General features: G+C 50.4%; 2 protein-coding genes across 4 annotated transcripts in view; one reads left to right on the forward strand and one right to left on the reverse strand.

Moving 5' to 3' along the window:
* LOC126529011 (uncharacterized) lies at positions 1-10,596 on the forward strand. The gene is made up of 3 exons (XM_050176615.3): positions 1-1,420; positions 2,239-2,387; positions 9,253-10,596. Exons 1-3 carry the CDS (start codon positions 165-167, stop codon positions 9,399-9,401), a joined length of 1,554 nt encoding a protein of 517 aa, XP_050032572.1. The 5' UTR covers positions 1-164; the 3' UTR covers positions 9,402-10,596.
* The window catches only part of Polr3H (RNA polymerase III subunit H), a 12,185-nt gene continuing 10,150 nt past the window's right edge, over positions 10,225-12,259 (reverse strand). For all 3 annotated transcript variants that reach the window (XM_055069555.1, XM_050176621.3, XM_050176622.3), the window contains exon 8: positions 10,225-10,653. In XM_055069555.1, the coding sequence (XP_054925530.1) occupies positions 10,606-10,653 (48 nt within the window). In that variant the 3' untranslated portion in view covers positions 10,225-10,605. The remainder of the gene's footprint in view (positions 10,654-12,259) is intronic.

Raw genomic sequence — 12,259 nt, forward strand, 5'->3', positions numbered from 1 at the left:
TTCCGCGCGCGCACCCACGTGCGTTCTCCCCCCGCGGCTCCCTTCCTCCCCGACAACCCGTACCCCTCAGCTGACGTCACGCGCGCTCCGCGCGCCAGGGGATCGATGCCGGCGTCCGGCGCCATGGCGTAGCGCGCACCACCGCCGTGTACGGCTTGGCCGCGATGGCCGAGGTGAGCTTCACCAAGCGAGCGGCGGCCGAGCTGAGCCGCTGCTTCAACGGGCTCGCCGTGCGAGCCAAGGGTGGACTGCAACACGAGTCGCCCGCGACCGCGACCGGCGGCAACAGCGGCGTCGCGGCGACAGCGACCAGACGCGGCCGCGGAGGAGGAACGGGAAATGCAGGAGCAGCGCCGCCCGGACGCGTCGGCGGTTCCGCAACAGCCAACGCTCCGGCGGCCGCCCCGGTGGCCGCCACCACCGCCGCGCGCGACCCCGCCGCCGCGGTCGCAACGTCGAACGCCGCCGCGGCGGCAGCGGCCGTAGTCGCGGCGGCCGCCGCGACGCGTCCCCGAACGGCCGCCGAGATGCTGCGCGACCCGGAGTTCCTGTCGCGCCTGTTCTCGCACTTTCGGGGCCGCGAGCGGCTGCCCCTCGCCTCGGTGTGTCGCGCGTGGAGGGACGCCCTGTACGACCCTCGCCACTGGCGAGACATGGCCGCCGTGCTGCGGTGCCGGGAGCTGCGCCGGGAGGGCGCCGACTCGCGCCGCCGTCTGCTCGAGTCGCTCGAGCGGCGCGGCATGGACGCCGTCTGGCTCGTCGGCGCCTCGGACGAGGACCTCGCCGACGTCGTGTCGCTGGGCGCCGCGCTGCTGAGCCACGCGCGGCTCGTGGCGCTGCGATGTTCGAGCGTCTCGGACCGCGGGCTCGAGTCCCTCCTGGCGGCCGCGCCGCGCGTCTCGGCACTCGAGCTGTTCGGCTGCAACGAGCTGACGGACGCCGGACTGTGGGCCGCGCTGCGACCCACGGTCACGTCGCTGACGCTCGCCGACTGCATCAACGTGGCCGACGAGACGCTGGCCGCCGTGGCGCAGCTGCTTCCGGCGCTGCGAGAGCTCAACCTGCAGGCGTACCACGTCACCGACGCCTCGCTGGCCCACCTCGGAGGAGGAGTGGGTTCGCACCACCACCACCAACAGCAGCAGCTGCAGCACCAGTCGCAGCTGGTCGTGCTGCGACTGCGCTCCTGCTGGGAGCTCACCAACCAGGGTCTGGTGCAGCTGGTGCAGGCGGTGCCCCAGCTGCGCGAGCTGTCGCTCTCGGGCTGCACCAAGATCAGCGACGACGGCGTCGAGCTGCTCGCCGAGAACCTGCGGCAGCTGCGCGTGCTCGACCTGTCGTGGTGCCCGCGCGTCACCGACGCCAGCCTCGAGTTCATCGCGTGCGACATGACGCAGCTGCAGCAGCTCACCCTAGACCGGTGCGTCGACCGTCTCGCCTCTTTTTCTTTTTCTTTTTTTACTGTTCTATGCACGTTCGATCCTCGCGCGCACTGCCTCAAATGCACACTATATGCCAGGTCTCTGGCACACTCAGTATTATACTAGCCCTGCACGTGCATTCGTTGTCGCAAAAAACTCTTAGCTCGCGGTTTTACATACTTGGCGCCACGTTGAAGAGACACTTAGCGCGCCCGCCTTGTTTCTGTGGCAGCTCGTGTTGTTTCAGCTTCGACCCACAACTTGTCGTTCAGATGGCGGCACGCTTGCTCGTGCAGATCTGTCGGCGAAGCTCGTGAGATTTTTTTGTTCGCCTTCTTCTGTCAGTCAGTCCACACCGTATATATTATCGCGGTGAATGCTTAACGCGAGCATTCTGTCAGTGGTGCAGCACCTGCTACGTTTTTACGACAGATGTAAAAGTTCACGATACTGTGAAAGACTTCGTGCAGCGTGGTATTGAACTGCCTGCAGAATACTCCTGTATAATTTTCACGAAGCAGCACATGCGCGTGCCACGGTAGTACATACGCTGCAGGCTGTATATACACTCGAGCGCCTGTGTACAACGAAATGACCAGTATAACGAAGGAATAATTCTGTTCTGGTTCTTGCGTGTACAATGCGGTGCGCAACCTTATACAACGAAGTGACCCGTATAACGAAGTGATTTCGGATACCCGAAGCACTTCGTCATAAAAGCGTTCGACTGTTACCAAGTCTTGGCATGCTTACGTGCGTATATACAGGTTACGCGGACACGTACGCAGACCTGACGAATTACGCGTCTCGTCCGCAGGTGTATGCACATCACGGACATTGGCCTGGGCTACCTGTCCACGATCCCCAACCTGTCGGTCCTTTATCTGCGCTGGTGCTCGCAGATACGAGACTTCGGCCTGCAACACCTGTGCACCATGAAGAGCCTGCGGATACTGTCGGTGGCCGGTGAGTGACAAAGCACTTTTATAGCTTTACTTACGCGTGATCACCGCATAACTCGTTCTCCCCGCCTGATGAATGGTATTGATGTTGATGCACCACACGGGTTATACGAGAGCTCGTTGACCAGCCGCTGACTCCAACTTGCCGCGCAAGCGGCATTGTGGACCCGGGATAACGAAAAGTTCGATGCGCGTAGATCATACACCAGCGTCTAAAAACAAAAATACTGTGGGAACATTATTAAACCGCCGAAGTTTCTGCCATTTCTTTCTCGAATTGAACGTGTTCGTGATGAAAATCTGTTTGACCTTCCCTTTAGGCGTGCTTCAGTTTATATATATATTATATATATATATCCTAACTGCGCGCATTGCATAAGTTTATACAAATTTCACGTGAAGCGCGCTGTCGCACGCGCTGTGCGTTTCCTTCCCGAGTACATACTCATGCAAGCCCACTATACTACAGGGTGATCGTTTTGAAGTTTTACGGAATTTTTAAAAGCAGCCTGTCGCAGAAAACATATTTCTAGTCCTCGAGCTAGATTATTCAGAGACGCGGACATCACTTGCTCGAGAAATCGAGACGAATGCTCAACTAATTAACGGGAATTCACTAATGGTCTTTTGAATTAATTACCCCACGGCACATAATGCAATTTACGAGCTATAGCCGGCGAGCTTGCAAGGCCTATCCACTTGGAATTAATTTCCAGAATGACGCCAGTTTGGAGGTATCCGCCATTAAGCTTGCCGTAACAATGCACTGTTGTTCCACTTACTTTTTTTTAGACGCTCTTTTATGCATTGATGCACAAAAGTAACTGGAACGCCCACGTATTTCTTCCCACACTTTGGGATATAATATCTCGAAATCGGTGTCATCCTGGAAATTAATTACAAGCAGATACGTCTTGCAAGCTATCCGGCTACAATTCGTAAATTGCAATACGTGCCGTGAAGCAAATGATTAAGAAGTTAATTGGTGAGTTTGTGTTAACTAGTTGAATACGCGTTTCGATTTCTCGTGCTAGTAAGGCCTGTCTCTTCGAATAATTCAACTCCTGGACGAGAATTACGTTATCGGCAACAGGCGATTTTTAAAAATTCTGTAAAACATAAAAAAAAAAGATATCGCCCTGCATATGCAGTCATGACAGTTCGCCTTGGTTTGAGACGGCAGGATGCAGGTGCTGCTGAAATGCGAGCCGCTGTCCTCGAAAACGAACATTTAAGTCAACGAAATAATTTTTTTTTTTGCTTCTCGAACAAATGCACTTGAATATTAGTCGCGAGGAGAGTCGTCGGTCCACGACTATTAACATTTTAATCTATCAGTCAACCACCCCCCTCCCCTTTCATTTCTGTTTCCTTTTTGCTTTGCTCAACGACAACCAAGCGTGGCTTTGCCGCATGTAGAAACTACCTCCCTGTGGTCATCACTATGCTATTGTACCAACGACGTCAGTTGACCAAGTCGGAAAATCTTTGTATTATGTAAATGTAGTCGCAGACTAATGATATATGTATACTGAGATAACGTATGTACGCATAGACGTTCCTCTTCATCCACTGTTCAAAGCAGCACTGCTATGTTCTGACCTTGATAGTTCACCTGGATGTCATTGTGATACGTCACTTCCTGTTTAAACACTCGATTGTTCGAGGTTACAGGCACCGGAAGCGAGATCTGCAAACTGTTTTGCAGAAGCTATGCTATATACCAGGTGACCCATTTTAAGGTTTACATAAATTTTAAAAGATCGCCTGTGTCACATACCGTCCTCGAGCTGGATATTATTCAGAGAGGCGACCATTACATGCATGAGAAATCGAAGCACATATTCAACTAATTAAAAAACTAATTTACTTCTTAATTAAGCTTCAAGGCACATCTTGCATTTTGGATTGTAGCCAGTGGGATTGCAAGGCATATCCACTTAGAATTAGTTTTCAGGGCGACACCAGTTTCGAGATATTCATGGTCAAAGAGTGCGACAAATGACATGGGCGTTGCGGTTACTTTTGTGCTTCAATGCGTAACAGAGCGTTTTGTTAAAAACGTAAGTGGAACAGCAGTGCATTTTTACCGCTAGTTTGATAGTGCATATATCTATAGAAACCCATGCCATCCTTAAAATTCGTTCCAAGCCAGGCAAACTCACCGGCTGCAATTCGTAAATTGAAATATGTGCCGTGTAGTAATTATTTAGAAAGTTAATTAGTGAATTTTCGTCAATTATTTAATGATGTGTTTCGGTTTATCGTGAAATATAACTTTCGAAAAGCGACACTGTCTTCGTCTACCTCCGAGGGGTGTGGCCCGTCTACTCATTCTTTCGCCGAGTAAACCGGACCAAGGATTTGACGTTTTATGATAGGGGCCGCAATATAGTTTGGGGCCCCAAACAGCTTTGCGGGTGTTAGCGTTGGGGCACGTAGGAGTGAAGAGTTTTAGAATAGGGTTTTACGTTTGCGGATAGCGTCTTGCGCTGACAGCGCCACTACGGCGTCAAAGAAAAGCTATTAGAAATAATTAAATAAAATATACCATTTTCTGACAGGAATAATAATTTTGACTTTCGTGTATTAGCATTTAATCACAATTTAGAGGTTATTCTGTAAGCAGCAAACAATTAGTTGCGCTTAGTTTTGAGCAAACCAACTTCACTAGCCTTCACCAGCCAAGCTTAGCCGTGTTAGGCCTACGAGCCATAAAATCCACAATCGAATTCAACATCAGCGGCGTCTAATGAGTCAATCTTCATAACACACGCTAGTTAAGAGAAAGCGATAACCGCAGTCACTTCTCCTAGCTTGCGAACTTCACGCGTTACCGCGAATCGAACCCATTTTGGTGCTAGGTTAGAGCCGTCGCTTCGATGGGTGCCGCCATGTTTGCCGACGCAAAACTTTTGGGGCCGCTATTTGGGCTCCCGCTAAATCGGTGAAATAGCGTTCCCAACGCAAAACCCAAAGGCAGTTTGCGTATTGCGCATGCGCAGTGGCGTCGACGCTATTTCTTTGGGGCCCCTATTCTAAATCTCTCTAGTATCGTCGGACGCGCTCGCCGCATATCGTCGGGTGAACAGACGATGCGCGCTACTCTGGCGCCATCTCGCAGCCATCGTCGCCGCACTACGCTTTCATTCCCACGCTTTCGCCATACCCTCTCCTCCACTTTCCGCCTCATGTTTTCACTGTAGCCTCCTCCTCTCCTTTAATCCTCCGCTGCGCTCTCCGTTCGCTCCTTCATCATTCGCTCGGTTACGCCGATGACGCACGCCGACACTCAACGCAAGAACGGTTACTTAAGAGCTGCGCTCTAGCAATTCCGACAGAACCCATATCACGATGAGTGTCGACGTTAGTGTGATTAGCATTGAAGCAACGTAGCGACACGCTGCATCGCCGACACGTGTGGTCAGTCGGGCTCCTCATCACACTAGCTAGGGTGCCTCGATGCCAGCGTCACCGAAGGACGTAGTATTGAGTATAGTAGGCGCCCTATTCCCACTTAGGGCGCGCGCTATGCCATCTAGCGATGCCCTTACGAAGTCCTCACGTTTGATTCCGCCGAGCACTGGCTACATTTTAAATTATTTCTCTTTTTTGACACGGAAGAGCGGCTCATGCGCTGTGGCTCATAGCCAGTGACCCAAGTCGGCGTAGGGCTGCTGAGCACGAGGTCGCGGGATCGCATCCCGGCCTCGGCGGCCACATTTCAGTGGGGGCGAAATGCGAAAACACCCGTGTACTTGGATTTCGGTGCACGTTAAAGAACCCCAGATGGTCGAAATTTCCGGAGTCCTCCGCTATGGCGTGCCTCATAATCAGAATGTGGTTTCGGCACGTAAAACCCCATAATTTTTTTTAAGTTGGTGTAAATGAGGTTCATTGAATAGCGGTACATGCTATAGCGGCACGCACTCAGTGACCCAAGCTGACGTAAACGAGATCCTTTGAAGAGCGGCAGATACCTAGAGTGACCCAAGCTTGTCTGACGGTTGGTTTCAAACACTGCTCCCTCAGCACAGCAGCCCGATGCCACAGACCATGGACTACCTATCTAGCGACTAAAGTTGGTGGGAAGACGGATAGAGGCGCAGACAGATAGAAAGACAGCTCCCAGAAAATTCGTGAAGCACCCTAAGAATCTACTAGCATTAAAAATTCGGACAGAAATCATCTACGATTACTATCCAAGTAAGCGAATCAGCGAAACTCATGAATGAGGCCTGTACTGCAGCCTGGTCTTGTCCTTTGTGCTTCCTTCTGCACACACGTCGTCTCCTGGCGGAGCCGCCGTGAAGCCCGCGCTTGCCGTATGGCTTGGATAAGGTTGCTCAAGCTGGCATCAATTAAGGAGGTTCATTGAAGAGCGACGCATAACCAGTGGAATATATTCATGTGAACCGCCGTGGCTTTTACACTTCACTACCTTCGCGATCGGCCCACATTTTTTGGTGGTATATAGCTACAGATAGCCGGGAAACAAATATATCAGTGCCCTTCCACTCTGTGAAGAAGGATGACCATCGAACTGCACCTCCGCCACAAGTCGGCCCTGCATTGTACTATTTTTGGGATCGGCCCACGTATTTGGAGTGCTTAACGCCTGCTTCACCTTCGCCGCGGGTCGGGCCGGCATTGCACTATCTTCGGGATCGGCCCATGTATGGGGAGTGCTTAATGCCTGCTTCACCTCCGCCGCGGGTCGGTCCGGCATTGCACTATCTCCGGGATCGGCCCACGTATGGGGAGTTTTTTGCTTAAAACGACAAGAAAATTTCCCTGGACAGTAGAGGTATACAGCTTCGCTGTAAAATTGCTCTTGCAATGCCAAGAATGCTATTCACACAGACACACACAAAAACCCGCACTGTCGGAGCGCGTGGCATTAGCACATGTGTCACATGACCGAAGCACATTCGCACAACAAATGGATTGATTGCAATAGGAAGCCAAGAAGTGTCCTGCCACATAAGCAGGCGCATGTTCATTATGCTGTAAACACGCGCCGTGCATAACAAGCACACTCACTTGCCCCGTTACCGCGAAATCAAACCGTCACAAAACATCTGCGATGGGAGAAGGTGAACAGTTCATTTCGCGTAGTTTGAAATAAGATATACAATTGTGCACGCATATCATGTGTGTTTTTGCGTAGCATTTATCTGAAACACTTCAAGAATGTGTCGCTTCACGTAGATACCAGCAAGCCCGTTGGACCTGCTGTTTCGATTTTGCCACAAATTTCCTGGTTCAACAATTCTATATGAACAATCAGGGATGCCTGTTTCGAAGCCTTACGTTTCGATTGTACTATGTTACGAGGAAGACGACACTATTTTTATAAGACCACATACATTGTCACCCAGTCTGTCGCTTCTGTCATCAGGAGGTTTAACTTTGCCTCTGAGCTATACGTACTTTGAGACTCACGAGTGCAGTTCTCAGGCCAGATTAGTCATCGCAGAAAGCTTGAGAAACAAGTCCGTGATTATTAAAAGTGTTATAGATAATGAATCCCACGTACAACAGCAGCCTTATTTGTTCTGTGACGAAACCTAACCCTATGTATGGTTCGGTTTGCGTAAAGGATCGTGGTCTTTGGCCATGTAGGATGCATTTTCCGTTGCAATTTTCGCAAGTTAAAGCGGCATCTGTTCGGCCTTCTTGTGAGGGTTAACCCTTCGTGACGTAACGCACGAATGCTCTCTGAAGACGAAAGTAACGGTTAGCAAAATTATTTTTTTTGATAGTGGAATGGACCGCATTCAGTGAATGTATTTAAGGACCCCGAGGTTTGCTTGTATCCATGAACTGTAGCAGGCGACAGCTCTGCAGCTCTTGCTTCATGACACGGCAACTAGTATATGGTCCCTTCGCTGCACTGACTGTCTGCGTGCGCCTTTCCTTCTCTCTCCCTCGAGCACGCGTCTGCATTCACCTGAACTGTGTGCCTAAAGAGGTGCATAAATTAGCCCCCTCTTCCTCTTCACAATCACTCGCTCTACACGGTCTCCTGCACGTCACCCCATTCGTTCCCCCTGCACAATGCGGTGAACCACACAGGGAAATCATGCGGCAACTTGCAGAGATGGTACTTCGTTGATTTACGGCTTCTAGGCCTGCTTTCGATACGTGCAAGGTGTAGAAGAGTATGGTACTGCGCGCTTTCTTGGCGATGGTGGGAGCGAGCAGAGGCTTAAAGTATGTGGCCGTTCTGCGGTATGTGGCCGTTCTATGCTATCTAGAGGTCAATGAGGTTTAGCCTGCTATTGGTAAATTGGTTGACGGCAATTCAGTGCACCTTCTGCCTTTTTCCTCAAGTATGCAATTACAGGTTGTGGTGTGAACCAGTTAATGCATGAATGCAACACCGTGTATGTAAACTGCCCTGGTGACACGATGAGCGAAGTGTGACATACCCTGCAGTACTATAGTCTGGTGTGTGAAGGCGAATCTAGAATACTTTTATAAAAGAGCGTCGCAGTTTCTTGGCAGTGATGTAAAACAAGGTTACGAAGGCCTCTCGAGCTGAAATATGGTTCTCACCTGAAAGTTAATCCTAATAACACTGGCGACAGCTGGCGCCAACCTGCCGTGGTGGCTTAGCGGCTATAGTGTTGCGCTGGTATAAGCACGAGGTCGCAGGATCCAACTGATCCCAGCCCCGGCGGCAGCATTTCCAAATGAAAAAAGAAAAGATGCCTACGTCCCATGCAATGGGGACACATTAAAAAAATTTAATCCGGAGTGCCCCACTAAGGTGTGCCTTATAATCAGATTGTGGTTTTGGCACAGGATACCCCAGAATCTAGTTTTTTTTTTTATCCCTTTCCTTCTTATCTCCCTCCATGCAGGCTGCCCGCAGGTTACGGCTCGTGGCCTGTCCGGGCTCGCGCAGCTGCGACAGCTCCAGGAGCTCGAGCTCACCAACTGCCCCGGCGCCACCGCCGAGCTCCTGGCCTTCCTGCGCGAGCAGCTGCCTCACTGCCTCGTCGTCGACTGAGTCGCCTGTTGCTGCTCTTCCGCTCGACGTGTGGCCACAGACGACGGCGATGACGACCAGCAATAAGAAGTTGATACCCACGGTTGTGACGACACACTCTTCCCCCACTCCATGACCATTGTGAACCTGCTCCCAACAGTCCTCCTACTCCTCCCACCTTGTCGAGAGAAGATAGATTCATCTTCAAACCGTAGCTTCAAAGCTTTCCGCCGTCGCCCGCTTTTCCAGCACCCGTCGTCTTGCATCAGAAAAGAAGAAGAAGCCAATTTCCAAGGCTTCAATGGTGTCGCCGGCGATTCTCAAGACACCCCATGGATCCTCGGCTTGGAAGAGGGGGGATGACTTCACCCAGGCTGACAGCTCAATTAAAAACTGCTCCCTACTCCACCAGCGACTAGTTAACTAGCTGCTGATTCTGCACCACCTGCCGAGGGATATCGCCATATTGAGGACGCTTTTCGATTTAAGAACATGCACCACCATGTGACAGGCTCTTCAGCGACCCATCCGCCCTACAACCGTCGGGAAGTGGATCAACGCTGCAGCAGGGACCGCCCGTCGAGTACACTAGTTGAGTGAGGAAAGCAGACGTCCCAAGACGTAGTATAGAGGTATTCATAGAGACGTCATCAAGACGCCGATGCTCACAACGGGCCTTCCACGCATGCGCACATTGGCGTGTGGCGGCTCGCACACAAGAGACTGCTCGCCTATTCGTGGCACCATCTTTCTCGCGAAAGAGGCGACTGAAGAAACAACGGCGTGCCCGAGCAACAACGGTTGCCGCAGCAGCTCGACTGCGAAAGAACACAATGCAAGTGCCGACGAGATGTTGTAATAGTTCATTGTATTTTGCGTGCATGTCCGGCTGCCATTTCCCGTCGTCGATGGTGATCTTGACGATGAAGAAGGAAAAGCGTGCTGCCTACGCCACGCCGCAGAGCTGCGGCAGCCACCGTGCAGCTTGTATGATGTGCGTGTCCGTGTCTGTGTTGTCTGCGTCCGTGCGCCAGGCGCACGCGCCCTTATGTACAGATGACGATGATAATGCCTTGTTTTTCTTTTTTTTTCTTGTCTTCGCTCCTCGCACAGAAGAAGATGAAGTAGCCCCGCCCTGCCCGGCAAAGCAAGTCTTCCCCGTGTGATTGAAGAAAAGAAGAAAAAAAATAAGTAAAATAAAGTGCTATGCTGCCGGCTGGCTTCCCTACGTCCACCACTTGAGCAGGCCCAGGCCGGACTCGCTGATGGAGGCCTGCAAATATCAACAAATTTACAGAGGCAATCCACTAAAACAGTGCAACACCGAATTTTAGATTACGGAATCCAAAAGACCAACAGCATTGCTGTTGGCGCCATCTTACGACACTGAGTTCAACCAGAGCGCACAAAGCTATTACTGAAATGAGAGTTAGGATGTCTTAGCTACTGTCGCACAGGTGTTGACAGCATTACATTAATGGAGAGCTACACTATAAACGTGAGCAGCTGGGTTGGCAGCGCCACCTGGTGGCATGGAGTTTTAAACATAGAACAAAAAGCAGCTGTCGCAGTAATCAAGTGTGTTCTAGTTATCTGCTAGTGTAAAAAGTTTTGCAGCGCTGTAATCGTGAACATGAAGCCTTTTACAAATGCTTCTTCATCAAGAACATTAATGTAGCACGAGAATGTGCCTAACGCGTTGTGATAGGACAAAGCATCACAAGGTGTTGCTATCAGCATTGTTGCTGCAATTCAGGTCTCCGATATTCTGTGAAAGCTAACATTTTATGGACAAGCTAAAAACTCTAATAGAAAGTTTTATCTTGTTTGCAAGCTTCTTACCATTTGCGGTTTGCAGCCTCGTTTAACCATAGTGTCTTAGACACGTTTTTGAGTTACACGAGTGTTTTAGACAAAGAAACATTTTAAAGAAGCTGCATATTAACGATTATGGTGCTGCCGAAACTTTACACCAGCAGGAAAGTAATAGAGACTTGGTTACTGCAATAATAGCACTGCGTCTGTCTGGTAGAGCTTTGCGCCACCAACCTGGCCACTCATATTTAGGTTTCCAGTAGCCCACATACAATAATATGTTTGGAGACAAACTGAAACTTTCTAATAGCCGAATTCCCGGTAGGCCTGGGCACATAGCCTTGAATTCAAATTTTCAGTCTGTTGCGTGTAGTTCTTTCAACCATCATATACCAATCCATTATATCAGAAGATTCATGCTGGAATAGAGCACAAATTCAATATTGTTGTGAAAGTTTTGTCCCATAAACTGTTGTGGCAGACTGTACATATACAACAGCAGGAAACAGTGGAAACTCCCAGGGACGGGTAGGGATGGCTCCATCATAGCTTAATTGGTAAAACACTGCATGCATAATGCGGAGTGTGTTGGTTTGGTCTGCATTTACAGCAAGTGATATTACTTCCACTCGTTTTCATTTCCCTTTAGCCAATTATATCTACATTTCGATTAAAACATAACAAATAACTTCCTCTATGCTTTCTCTGGCTTCATTGCTCCTCATTTCAGATTGTGACATGGCGAGGCAGAAATTTTTTACGGGGGCACATTCCAGGTGGCAGCTCAACTTCTAAGGTTCTCACTTGTACTGAGTTTATGCAAACACTAAGGGGACGGGCCAAGTGAGCACTGAGGTGAGTTTGGTGAACTCGCCTACAAAGGATGGGTTAACTTGCTGAACAAGCTTGGCAAGATGCATGTAAACATGGTCAGATTGGACTGGGTCAGGTCGACTTCTGAAGGTCTGACTCGACATGCTTGCGTCAAGTTCATGTAGACAAAGATGCACACTCAATCTGCGGGACGAAGTAATGCTGCCTGCAAACGGCACGTCTGGACCTTT

The sequence above is a fragment of the Dermacentor andersoni genome, chromosome 8 (assembly GCF_023375885.2).
Source record: "Dermacentor andersoni chromosome 8, qqDerAnde1_hic_scaffold, whole genome shotgun sequence".
NCBI lineage: Eukaryota > Metazoa > Arthropoda > Arachnida > Ixodida > Ixodidae > Dermacentor > Dermacentor andersoni.